Source organism: Anas acuta, chromosome 3 (assembly GCF_963932015.1).
Source record: "Anas acuta chromosome 3, bAnaAcu1.1, whole genome shotgun sequence".
Lineage (NCBI taxonomy): Eukaryota > Metazoa > Chordata > Aves > Anseriformes > Anatidae > Anas > Anas acuta.
Window position 1 is genome coordinate 1,887,688 of NC_088981.1, and position 13,493 is coordinate 1,901,180.

At 34.9% G+C, this 13,493-nt stretch overlaps 1 protein-coding gene across 3 annotated transcripts in view; it reads right to left on the reverse strand.

Moving 5' to 3' along the window:
• The window catches only part of PSME4 (proteasome activator subunit 4), a 63,888-nt gene that overhangs the window by 11,903 nt on the left and 38,492 nt on the right, over nt 1–13,493 (reverse strand). For all 3 annotated transcript variants that reach the window (XM_068675202.1, XM_068675201.1, XM_068675200.1), the window contains 17 exons: nt 11,662–11,717; nt 10,490–10,546; nt 10,163–10,218; nt 9,980–10,078; nt 9,397–9,459; nt 9,141–9,236; nt 8,158–8,289; nt 6,953–7,162; nt 5,918–6,054; nt 5,536–5,589; nt 4,825–4,954; nt 4,130–4,211; nt 3,395–3,548; nt 2,878–2,947; nt 2,074–2,199; nt 1,578–1,730; nt 748–852 (listed from right to left, as the gene is read on the reverse strand). In XM_068675202.1, the coding sequence (XP_068531303.1) occupies nt 748–852; nt 1,578–1,730; nt 2,074–2,199; nt 2,878–2,947; nt 3,395–3,548; nt 4,130–4,211; nt 4,825–4,954; nt 5,536–5,589; nt 5,918–6,054; nt 6,953–7,162; nt 8,158–8,289; nt 9,141–9,236; nt 9,397–9,459; nt 9,980–10,078; nt 10,163–10,218; nt 10,490–10,546; nt 11,662–11,717 (1,780 nt within the window). The remainder of the gene's footprint in view (nt 1–747; nt 853–1,577; nt 1,731–2,073; nt 2,200–2,877; nt 2,948–3,394; nt 3,549–4,129; nt 4,212–4,824; nt 4,955–5,535; nt 5,590–5,917; nt 6,055–6,952; nt 7,163–8,157; nt 8,290–9,140; nt 9,237–9,396; nt 9,460–9,979; nt 10,079–10,162; nt 10,219–10,489; nt 10,547–11,661; nt 11,718–13,493) is intronic.

Consider the following 13,493-nt stretch of genomic DNA (forward strand, 5'->3'; position numbering starts at 1 on the left):
TTGGCATATTTTGTGCTTACTCTACCAAGAAAGTGCAAAATTTTTTCACAGTGAAGCTCGGTATGCAGAAAGTACAATGAAACTACAAACGAAAACATGTTTTAAACTCGTTGGTAAATAGCAATTTGGAATAGAAAACAATTTAGCTTTTTTTTTTTTGACGTATTTGAATAATCATTCATGTTTGATATGGGAATTTTGCTAATTATTTGTCAGGGTTCTGGCTGACAAGTTATGCAAAATTTTGCTGAGTGACTTCAAAGAATTACTGATCCAAGATATTTGTGGCCTATCATTTACCCTCCTTCCCAGACCCCACAAATCCCAGCCCACCAGTGTGTAGACATTTTAGTTTACATTAGAAGATAACTAGAGACTAATTTTTCACGGCATAACCTTTCAAGAAAGAAAATGTAATTTGAAAAAAACGATCAGTGATAAACACACAGTAAGCACACACTTTAACAGCATTACCCTTATACAGCTCCTCTAAAATACTTAGGAAGAAAATTAAGGCTTTATTTCCTTTCTGAAATGTTACATTTAACTGTCTACAAACGGCAGAAGAAAGCAAAGTTTCCTCAAAAGCTGTAAGATTTTAGACGAGTGGTACTTTTATATATTGTACTTACAGCTCTCAGCTTTAGCTGATAAAATATATTCAAACACTTCTAAAGCTCTTATTTACACATTATCTGTATACAAAGCCTGGATATATCTTTACAAGACTAAAAATGTACTACTTACACAGGAGGTTGCTATGCATGTGCCCCAATCATTGTATGTTTCCACTGTAATGTTGGATAAAGCTGTTCGAAGTAATGGACAGAGAAGCTTCCAAAGTTTTTCCACCTGCTCAGCAAAAAGGCAAAAGATTTGTCTATTTAAGAACAAAATGGCTGCCTAACCTGTGTGAACCCAATTCCTTTTATCTTCTCAAAACATGGAAAGAATACCATTTCTAGAAGCAGCTATTCTATAATGTTTATAAAAAGGAACCAATACAAGAGTTAAGATTTCAGGAATCATTTCAATCCTGTTTGCAAGGTGTTTTGAAATACTGTGGACTCCATATGCAACTTAATCCCGATAATTTAATACAAACACATCAGAGACTGTACACACTTCGCTTTTGGTAGAACAGTCTTGCACATCCAAAGGACTTGATTTTTTTTTTCTTATTAAAAATCCAGTTCTCCTAGAATTACTTTTCACTACAAAAATGCATTTTAAAGTAATCTAGACAGCTAGGTCTGGGCTAAATAAAGATGTAATGGTCTGAGGTGAATGTAAGCAGACTTATGCCAATCCACGTCAGCTTTGCTACTTACCCAATAGCAAACTCTTTATTATATCCTGTAGCATTTTACTAACACCTAGCAGTGTACAGACACCACAGCAAGCTATGAATTTCACTCGAACACTGGCAATGAAGCATTAAGTATTGCAATGTCTTCCAGTCCATTCTTGGACTTTGGTGAGACATCAGAAACCCTCAACTTCATAGGTTTAACATGTTTAATAATTCCAACTTATTCCTTAACTTTCAGGACTACTCAAAGACACTACTTCAGCACCTTCTCAAATGTCCAGTGTTTAGAGCCTCTTATTAAGCCAGCTATAATTTCAGCAACACATCTCTGGGTGCTTTCATGGGAGTCTGACACAAGGCGTTCCAAATGGGGCTGGAGAACTGGCAAGAAGGCATCATCAAAGTTTCTGAAAAGGCCCTGTAAAACAAGATGTGAAAGGGTCTTCAGTAATTATCAGTCTAAACTATCGTCTTTGGAAGAATGTATGATTGTGAAGGACTTTAGATTTCAATATATAGAAAGTGAAATTACATTGCTTTTCTAATACAATTACATACAAGCGCCTACAGACTTCTACATTATTTTAAGTACGTTTCCATAAGTAGTTAATCAGAAGAAACGATTAATGGGATTAATCATAGCAGCATACATTTAAATCACTATTTCTCAACAGTGAGAGACAAGCCCAGAATTGCGGCTTTTCCACACACAGATAATTATCTACAAGAAGAAAGCAATTTAGTTATTGAACTCCACTTACCTTGAAAAGGCAAAATCTGCGAGGATTAAATTTGTCTTTTCCTTTCCTATCTTCTAAAGACAGAAATTTTATTAACTGCTCAACAAACTTGGGATCAGAAAAATGATCATATATAATTTGTTCTGCCTGTAAAAGAAAAAAAAAGGATTAACTTTGCAGTGCTTGATTGCCACAATAATATCCCAATCTTTTCAATTCCCATGATTCATTGTACTGCTGGCAAAAATCATCCCAGAGTCATCCATTTTTAACCCTCATTTCAGAGGGGATATTAAGTAACACTGTACATGCCACTTGATTTTTATTCCCTTTAATGACTACAGATCATCCTTCCTTTCACTAGGAAAAAACCCTACAAAATAGTAACTCCCACTGTCCTTAATTACCTTTGTTACAAACTCTGGTAAAGATTTAAAAATGAACAAAAAAAGCTATCGTTAACAATTATTCCATAATCACTGACATTTATAAAAATAATAATTTATTCTTGTATACTAACAAAGTATGAAAATTAAGAAGAAAAACACTGTTTAAAGACTCTTTGGTGGATCTAGGCTTCATAATTATTATCACTTATGGTTTGTTAAAAACAAGGTAACACAGTAGTTGAGTTCAATCTCCATCTCTGCAACCAAGCAGAAAAAGCATTTCCACACATTTTATGTATGCATTCTCCAAATTACAGATGATACTTAAATTAAGATAGAGTAGGGAACTTGATCTCCGTACCCTAAACTGTGGGCATCGTTAAAAAACAAAGAAGTATTAAAGCAATACACAAATGAAACTCACTAAAACCCATACCTCTGTTAACTCGTCTCTTTTTCTCCCCAGCTTTGGTTGCTGCTCAACTGGAGCATAAATTGTCATAGTTCTAAATGTAAAGAAAAAAAAGTCAAAATGTTTCAAAAGAAAAGTAGAATGAAACATTTTTTTTGTTCTCTATATTAAACAGGATTTATCAGCTAAGACGAAATCAAGCCTACCATTATAAAAGTACTGCTACAGCAAGCAATCCAGAATTATTAGTAATAAGACTACCACGCATATTTTGTGATCGCACAATTTGCAAACACACATGCTTCAATTAAAATCAGCATATAGTTTTAATGGAATAAGGTTAATATGCATAAGTGCCTAAAGTATCTGCAAAACCTAAAGAGAAACAAGTAGACACTTAAAAAAAATAATCAAAGGTGGCAAAGCAAGCAAGAAGAACAAAAAAAAAATTTCCCAGTCAAATAAATAAAACACACATTACATCTCAATTTCTTCCCCTTGCTTTTACAATTCTATTTTAATGTACATTTAATGTACTCACTGAGGCCAGGTATAATAACCCCAGTGTGTCTTCTCCACAAAACAACATGACTCCCAGGCTTCCTTAGTCTTTGGTAAGCTCCGACTGTCATAGTGCAGCCACTGGTTATCCAGCCTGTCACCAGCCTGAATACCGGAAGGCTTAGGATTTCCACCTGGTTAAAGAGGAATTACTATTTCATCAAACTCATTCATTGACAGTTCCAGCAAATGCTGCAACTTACTTCTATTTTAAGATTCTAAGAGCTTTTATGTCACTTTTTATGCTCAAAGCTTTTTCCTCCATCAAACATGTACAGATATTTGCTCTGTGAGATTAAAAGTAACACTGATAGAAATCGAAGATGGCTTTATTAATTTATGTAAAGGTGCCATAGAAATGATGAATAAATAGAAATAATAGAAATGAAATAATAGAAATGATAGAAAAAGAATAAAAAGGCATACAAGTTATTCACACAAATTACAAGGCTTTCTGAAAGGAGGATGACTATAACCATACCTCTGAAGTTTTATTTCACCAAAAATAATAGCTTAATATATAATTCTATGTATAAATCTGTTTAAAAAAACTATAAAATTAATATTACCTATTTTGTTTAGTTAAGACATTAGCAACCAGAGAGAAATGAAAAGTTTGTGATTCTATGCTTAATTTCACCAGAAAAAGTATGTGTTTTTTTTTTTAAACAATAAAAAAGTGAGTAAAGCATTTCTTATTTTGAATAAAACTTACTTATTTCATAGGGGCATATGGGCACTTTTTTGTGTGTCCTCTTAAGCTGCTTAAGAATGCCAGCCACAGCTGAGATGGCAACCTAAATAAAGACCCAGGCATTAATGTATCCATTCCATACCTTCATCTCATCGTAAGACACATTTTAAGCCAGCTACTCAGTGCCCTAAAAAGCCACTAAAGGTTACATCAAGCTTCACCATCCCAGTGGCTGATACTTCCCATAAAGCAGTAATTATCACCAGGGGATACAGGACATGAGTTATGCATGACCTTTGTATACCACAAAAATAAATCTCCCCCCTTATATTCTGGAGAAAAACGATGTGGCCGTTACTTTCAAGCCTCACTGAGGAGACAAGCAGAAAGAAAGGTATAAACACAGCTGGACTCCCTTCAAGTAATAAGCTGCAGATAGAAGAATACATGTACATACCTGCAGAAAACATCCTAAAATAAATAAGAATGAAATGTTTCACGTTTTCACAGTTTACAGACTTTACATCGTTTATCATGGTTACAGCACTCCCAAAACTGTCACATTCTTAGATTAGGAACTTTTATACACACACAGGGCTGGGAGGCGGGGAGGAATGTACACCCCAGTTTTTGTACTTTATCACAGCTGAGTAACAAACATCTATCCAAAACCCATTAAGCTGCAAGACAAAAAGATGTAGTTATGTTGTTTTTACCTTACGAACTACAATTGCATCGTGGTTGAGACACTGCACAAAAAATCTTATGGCACGGACAGGCAGTATCCTATCATCCCTCAGGAGCAGAGACAGAAAACCAATACTTATGTGCTCGAACTTCCAGGGACTGAAAAACAAACCAGACGATACATAGAGTTTTACATGCACAGACGTGATTATACAGGTTACAATTATGTAAATATATATTCAGACTGACATAAGCAATGTTCTGACATCGCTATAGTCAATGAGCATAACTGGCATTTTAGGAAGCCTCCAAATTGCTGTGAATGCACAAATGGAATCAAACTTATACCCAGTTGAAACACCAAGATCAAACCAGCACCATTTATGTAATTATTAACTTATAATGATATTCTTTTTAATTTTTGTAAACAAATATACTGTGAATTGAAAGCTATTTGATGTCAGTATTATGCATATGCAAATGCACAAGGATCTCCAGCAATCCAATGCTTGCAGGTACTTTCACAAAAATTTTCCAAGCTTGCCACAATGCACCTTACACAAGATTCCTACCGACAAATTGCTTTTGTACAAACTACCATCAGGGTGAGAAAATATTATTCAATTCTGGTCATGCAACCTGCACTTTTTGATGCAACTGGTATTTATTCATGTAACCACCTCCAACCCCTCCCCGCCCCCCCATTAAAAAACAAGTGCTTCGTGCACTGGGAGACTTACAGATTTCTTTGTTCCACACAGTCCAACAGCATGTTGACCAAATTTTCATAGTTTCTGGGTATTAAAAAAAAACACAATCATCAACAAGATGCTGCTGAAAGAACCACATAGAAGTAGAATAAAAGTTCCTCAGCAAAAGGTGGCTGAATGCAATGCAGCAAACAGCACCAACTGGTAGGACAGGGAAGGAAGAGAAGGAAGGAAATATGGGTGTAGAGGAAAGTGGCTGACAAGTCAGGAGAGAAAATGCACCACAACAATTCTTGGACATTGACAGTTTGTCTAGTTTAAAATTTAGTTTAGCAATTTTGGATTATTACATTTAATGCACAGTAAGCATTTGAGGCAGTGGAAACTGGTGCTTAAGGGAGGTTTAACTTACCGCAGAGCCTCAGCATTCTTTTCTTTCTGTCGCTGAATTCCTAACTGAATTTCCTCTGAGCAAAGGGCTGTGAAATTTGAACTTGGATGTTCTGATCTTTGCAGCATAACAGCTATCTCAATGCATTTCTCTGGAACCTATTGATAAAAAAAAAATGCAGAGATTGGAGTGAGCAGCAACTTAGAAATTTTTACATATGTTTGTTTGCTTCTGCTTTGAAATAAGGAGGGTTCTGAATCATTTGAAGAGTGCATAATTTCCTGTCCACACATGCAAGTCCTTGGAGTAGGGAAGACTGCTTCTACATTCGCACATCAGAGTTGTTTCTCTAAACTATGTGTTTAATTTTATTTTAAAACAAAAGACAAACTATAATATTTAATTAAAGCATTTTTATGATTTTTTTTTCTAAAGATGTTTATTAATTGGCACTCATTCTTAAAAATAAGTACCATAACATTTATCACACTGAATAAATTGGTATTCACAGCGCGGGTGACAGAGCACTGGGACAGGCTGCCCAGGGAGGCTGTGGAGTCTCCTTCTCTGGAGATATTCAAGGCCTGTCTGGACACAAGCCTGGGCATCCTGCTCTAATGAACCTGCTTTGGCAGGGGGTTGGACCCGATGACCTTTTGAGGTCCCTTCCAACCTCTTCAGTTCTGTGATTAGGCATGAGACAGTTGTGCAGAGTACTGTGGGACAACAGCTGCAAATACTGATAATGTTAATTTGACCACATGGCTCTACCAACACACACCTTCACATCTGATTAGCAAGAAGCATGCTAATTAACACTGGAAGACAAGTTCCTTTCCACAAGGAAGATGAACAGAAAATTACAAATTCCAGTAATATTACAGGAAGCTATTATTATTTCAGTCTTGAAAGCACAGGCCTGCATTCTTCTGTAACAGAAATCAGAATGGGACCAGCATTGAAACCCTAACTCAAACAACATAAATGAGTCTCAAACACCGATGCAATCAGATGCACCCAGAACCCAGACGTAACTCTAAGCCATCTGACACTTACCACAAAATCCAATCCAATTGTTTCATACTGCCTATGGATTTTTTCTGCTAGGTCATCAAAGAGTCGAACTATGGATGGTTTTTCCAGGGACATAGCTTGGCTAAGCCCAGAAGAAACAATCGCTGGCCATGTCTGTGCAATGCAGTCCCAATCGTGAAGATTTGCCAAACATACTCCACTGTGATTTCCAAGAAGACAGTATAAGGCACCCTACAAAATGAAAAATGTAATTTTGAAGAAGAGTAACATGCACTGTTCTTACGATATATACATAAGCATGCACCCACACAGAAGAGATTCATCTTCAGTGTTCCCAAATAATTACAATATACCATATGCAGCTATGCAGCCTCATTGCCAAAGAGTTTTGAAGATTTTTCGTACAACTCTTTTTATGCTAAAGAACTGTTTTAATAAAATTATAAATCCTGCCAATTAATTTATCCACAAAATGGATGACTGACTTTTGAATTACATTATAGAATGAACTACTCAATGATTAAGTATCACACCTGTTTTTGCTGTGAACTTACGTTCCAAAACCAAACCTACATTTGGTTGTATCAAAAATTTCAGGGCTGCAGGTAAATTGTGAGGCTGATGACCAGGACCAGACCTGAAGTTATGCCATGGAACAAGACGCAGATAACTACCAGACATGATATGATCAACTCCTGAATGTGACAGGGAGGACAAGGAAGGGAACATGATGCTTTCCTGGCCATGAAGGGAACACTTGGATGTTTAGATTGCCTTCTGATTGATCAGCACCATTTCCAGGCCTGACAGCATCAATAATTACCTACTGCTTAACAATAAAACCCATCTGATTTTACTAAAACATTTTTAGGTCATCAGCATTATGTCCAGTTCAAGTTACCCATTTATACTCTTACAGCTGATTGAACTCCTTAATGAGTCCTACTGCTTTGGACTATAGCTTCTCAACTTCCACGAAAAAGAGGTGTTACCATACACTTTAGTAATACCTGAACAGTCAATGAAATGAGGAGCATACATAAACACAAAGCTTCTTTTGACAACTCATTTCATCTAAAATATTCCTCATATTAGTCATGCATAAACTATATGCCATGAAAATTTAAGAGTCATGCTGATAAACAAGCAAACCATGCTTCGATCATTAAAAAATCGTCTGTAAATACACTTTCAAAAGACATGAACCAAAGTTAATGTGACAGTACTTTAAATTGCTGTTGAGTGACATCTTGCCGGTCTGGACGCAAGAACTCCAAAACCAAGGGAATGATATCCCTGCAACAGAAATTATATGTTCCCAGAGCTGTGAAGAATGCTTGCTGAGCTTTACTTCTGACCTGTGTGAAGACAGACATTACTAGGAAGTATTCTGAACCAAAAATATATACAGTACAAAATAAATGGGTAACGATGGTGTTGCTTAACTTAAGCACAGAGTTTATGCAATTAATGTGTGTAGAAACACATTATTTGTAGAAGGTTTTAAATAATTTTAAATAATGTGCTTCCCCTCACCCTCAATCACCGCTGCTTCTAAAAACATACTTTAACATTTATTTGAGAATAGCCACAAGGTTAAAGAAAGTTCTTTGTATTGCCAAAACCTGTCACTGCACTTTTAAGATCGTTTTAAAAGCAAACAACAAACAGCATAACAGATGCAGTTGACAGAAGAGCCTTTAAACACTGTGGATTGAATTGAATTTATATAACCATGGCATTCCCATAGGGCTAAGAGTTCACAGTGTAACCACCAGGCACACTTGTTTTGTGTATTTTTAGGAAGTAGATATGGTGGCAGCCTAATTCTTAAAAATAGATTTAGCACCCCATACAGATGTATTAATCATATTGGGAATATCACACCTAAAAACCTCAACCTGATATATTTTTAACTGTAATTATTTGTTGAATTACTGTTTTAGAAATCTGGAAATAAAGTCCAAAAAAAAAGTAGCCTCAACTGGCAGTCAGCCCACACATTTAAGTTATTTATTTGACAAAGGGGCTATATTTGAAGTAAAAGGTACGACCAAACTGGTAACTAATAGAAATGAAATAATTATTTTCATGTTTCATGTTGACATGGAAATAAACTGAAAAATAAAGGTCCTGAAAATGGAACTTGAAACACTTAAAAAAAATCCCAGCACCAAATATTTCAGTTTAAAAAGGGGTTGTTCCTTACCTGACCATATGAACTTGTGGACAAACACAACAGATCTCTGATCATCTCCTGGTGAGAGGTTTTATATTCACAGCCTTCCATTGTTAGCGTTCTCAACTAAATTGCATTAAAAACACAAATAAAGGACAGATTTTATTTTTGCAATTTAAAAATGTAGAAGAAACACTAGTGCAGAATTACTGCACTTTTTATTAAATGTCAATATAACAAGCTTTTCTAGCGAAGTAGTTGGTGAAGACTTAAGTGAAAGTATTACCTCATGCTGCAACATAACTCTGTCTATCAGCAAAGCTCTGATATGCTGCTTCTTTCCTTGAAGCTGTAAGCAAATACATAACTGGGTTTAGATTTCAATATCCGTATTAGCAATCTGTACTGACTGCATTCTCCCCAGGTACTCTCTTCTAGAACCAGGCAAATTTGATGTAGAAATTTGCACAAACCCTTGGTTATTTTTTTCCCCAGGTATAGTTTTTTTTTTCTTTACTTATTTTAATTTGCCTATTACTATGGAAACAAGTTCCTTCATAAGCAAAAGAAAGCTCTGGTCACAAACATGACTGAGTAAACAAGAACCAGAACAGATCGCCATGCCAAAAGTTTCAGATTTTGGTTCAAGGATGCTAACTGGGGGGTTACTACAATTTAAAACTGCTAAGTATAAGGTTTCCAAATAAAGGTACAGAAGCACTGGAAAAAAATATTCTTATCAAGAAATTATATGACAGAATCATAAAAACCAATTAGTACTGTAAAGAAAATAAGAAAAAAGTCTTCCTGAGCATTAGGAACTATTTCCCCCCCACGCACACATTTCTTTACAAATAAAAATTACTGACCCTGTTCTCCATTGATTTTTTCACTAAATTAAAGCTTTTCCATCGTGAATCAAACTCATGCTTGTGAGATCCTTGGAACTGTAAAACATCACTTATAATCTGTGGAAATAAAAAAATGACATAGAATTATCTTGAAAAACATAAGCTATGTCATATGTTAAGTACTACTAATTATAAACATACCTTTATTATTAGAAATAAAGACTTGGTATCATCTTCTGAATTATCAAGTATATAGCCTGCAATAGGAAGAAAAATTATATATCATCAGATTGGAAACTAGCTTTAAAAATAAACAGTTTTCACAGAATTATAGATTCATTTAGGTTGGAAAAGATCTCTAAGATCACCAAGTCCAACAGTTAACCTACCACTTCACAGAATTTTAAAATAAGCTTAAATTTAAGAATTACAGGCAAAGTAAATCAAACAAGTTTCTCATCTCTACAGTTATACTTAAAAGACAAACATACAGTGCTTTGTACATAAAGAAGGAATGGTTATACTTACGCAGCAATTTCCTTGTAACCCTTGCAATTGTTTCTCGATAATTCTCTCTCGATAAATCTGTACAAAGTTAAACATATTCTTTATTAGAAAAAAGCAACATAAAAATAAACAAACCAGTAGAAAGCCAGAGCAGACTATTCAGAAGCTGTGGTACAGACTGTAACACCTTCTTTCTCTGCCTTGATAGTTGGTTTAATTTTTAAACACAGAATATGGCAGAGTATTAACCGTATGAAAATTTCGGAGTGAACACTAAGTAGGGTAAAAGAGAAAGCCATCAGAATATAGATTTTACATTTCAAGTGATTCCACCAGTAAAAGAATGGGGATTTATTCCCTTTCAATGAATGGAGGAACAGACATTCTCAACATAAAAAAAAAAATTACAAAAGTAAAACCCAGGCTAAACGATACAAGAAAATTCATCAGAAAGTTTTAAATAGTGTCAAATTGCTATAAAGGATCACTCAATTAAAGCACATTCTGTTACACATTATATGGCTGCGAACTCCCTGATTGAAAAATCAACTGATCTGATTTTAAAAGCGTAAAAGCACCTAAAAACATTCAATCACCTGACAAGCAGTTACTTTGTGCCTCAGCTCTTTTTTTTAAGCTTCCCTTTTTCACTTGGAAGTTGGTGAAGAATATGCACAATAAAGCCTGAGGACAGACTTCAAAACATAAACTACTTTATCTCCAAAACTTTGCATTTTTAGGACTCTCAGGAATTAGACTTAACTAATCCTCTGTCATTAAAACATGCCTATTAAGTGTTGTACATGGGCCAGATGAGGTGACTGACCCTTTGGTCTTCAAGTACTCTGTTTCCACTTCTGCCCTTCCAGTATGTTTGAAGACTATCTGATGCTTTCTTCTATGCCAACTACTACTATCTTAATAGGAACATTCCTTTTGTGAACAACCCAAGAAAACTCCAATTTTGTAGTATTTCTGTTTCATATCTGTATCTTTACCATAGCTGAAGATGCAAATGACATATGCACAAAAATTTCTGTGTTGGCCCAAAAAAACCCTTTAGGGTAAAGAGAATAATCAAAATTACGCTCTACAGTAAGAACATACAGTTTTCACTGTTGTCTGTGTTGCAAAATAAAGAAGAAGCAAAACAACTCTTACAACCTCTCTGAACAAAATTTGGTTCTACTTACCGTATTCAACACCAGTGTACAGCTTTGTCTCTTCCAAAGACACCAGACTTGGTACCCTGCATGAAAACATACCAGGCATCACTACACAGTAGGAAAAATCACCGACTATGTGAACTTTATTGATGTTTAATTCGTTTTAACAATTTAATTTAATAATTCATGCTGGTAGCGCTGAAGAGGTTTGGGTTTCTTAACAGTACGCTTCAGTTCTCTAACATTTATCGACCAACACTACTTACATGTCAAAACTTGTCAGAGACAAGTACACACCATAAGGATACCTAGAACTCAGAACCTTGATTTCTCATTTAACAAAATTTCATCAGTTTTGTTAAATAGCCACAGATTTTTCCTCACTGCCAAGCCTATGAACACACTCATCAAAACAAGCATGGCTGCTAGCTGTCTCTGGCAAGGAAACAGATTAATTTGGTGGCTGAAGGGTAAATGGTTGAAACAGAATCCTTCCCTGACAAGTTAAACTGAAGCTTTTCTGACTTTGGTTCCTTCTTTATGAAGTTTTTTTTTTTTTTTTTTTTAAAAAGTGCCCATTATCTACAGGACTGATACTTACTGTTATATGAAGTTCATTATTAATAACGATTCCAAAATAAAGTGATTTTTTTTTCCAGGATTTGGGTCAAACTTATTAGTTTAAAAAAGTTAAATCAATTTTGAGGTCTTTTCAATTAGCTTTACAGATAACCATTCATAAAATATAGATCCAGACATTATATACTAATGAATTTAAAAAGACATATCTTTTTTTTTTTTTTTTTTTTTTTTTGAAGTGCCTTCTCTCCACCCAAAATATTACTGTAGGCAAATTCAAACTCTCAATGAAAAAATATTCCAGTGTGCTTTGGAAAGAAAGTCAGGAACAAGAAATACTGTACAGTTGTAATAAACAAATAGTATCGGCAAGAAATCTCTAGAAAAGTAAATTTCCATATAAAATTGCATCAACAGAGCAAACAGAAAGCTATTTGAAGTAATGTTCTACTCCTATTACAGGTGCTAAGTAACACATGAAAAAACAACTGATTCTACATCTGAGCACACCCTACCAGACACTAAAATAAGCTCTCAGACTTCAGGCAACTGCAAACTTCTGTCAGAACTCAAAAAATAAATAAATAGTTTCTTCTGTAAAAATCAACACATTAAAGCACAATTGCTACAATTACCATGCTGATTATATGAACGGGTGCAAATCTAAATGTCTTGCAACCAAAAATTAAACAAACTGACTTCTCAGACCTCATAACAGTCATATCAACAGCAAAAGTCAAATGAAATGTCTTTTTCTTAATTGATTTGGGCATAAAGAGGTGAAGTTATCATTTTTAACTGTTCAGAATTTGCAAAATGTCCAACATGAAACCAGCATTTTGTCCCCAAATAAATATTTATAAAGCTTTTGTGGTCTCATAAACTTGCTTTTTTAGAATCACCTACGTGATTGACTTAGAAAAATGTTTGTTAGGAATTTCCCTGAGATCAGATCTTTCAAGTTAGGAAAGATACAGAAAAGAGAGAATTCTGAAATTAACGTGGGAAGGGAGAGAACCTTCCCACCCCAAATACTACTACTTTAAAAAAAGAAATACAACAGATAAATTCAACAATGCCAGGAAGTTAAACATTAAACAATTATTTTTGTATAGTATGCTGGATACGTTGATTGGTAAAGGAGCTCATAGCAGCATTTTTCTCTAAGCACTTAAATGTATTTTTACCCTTAAACAGTTTTTCCTCATACGAATGCACAAATTAAGCTCATGCACGGCTTTCCTATCCATTAGGCAGCACGGAAAATTGAAGTGTAATTG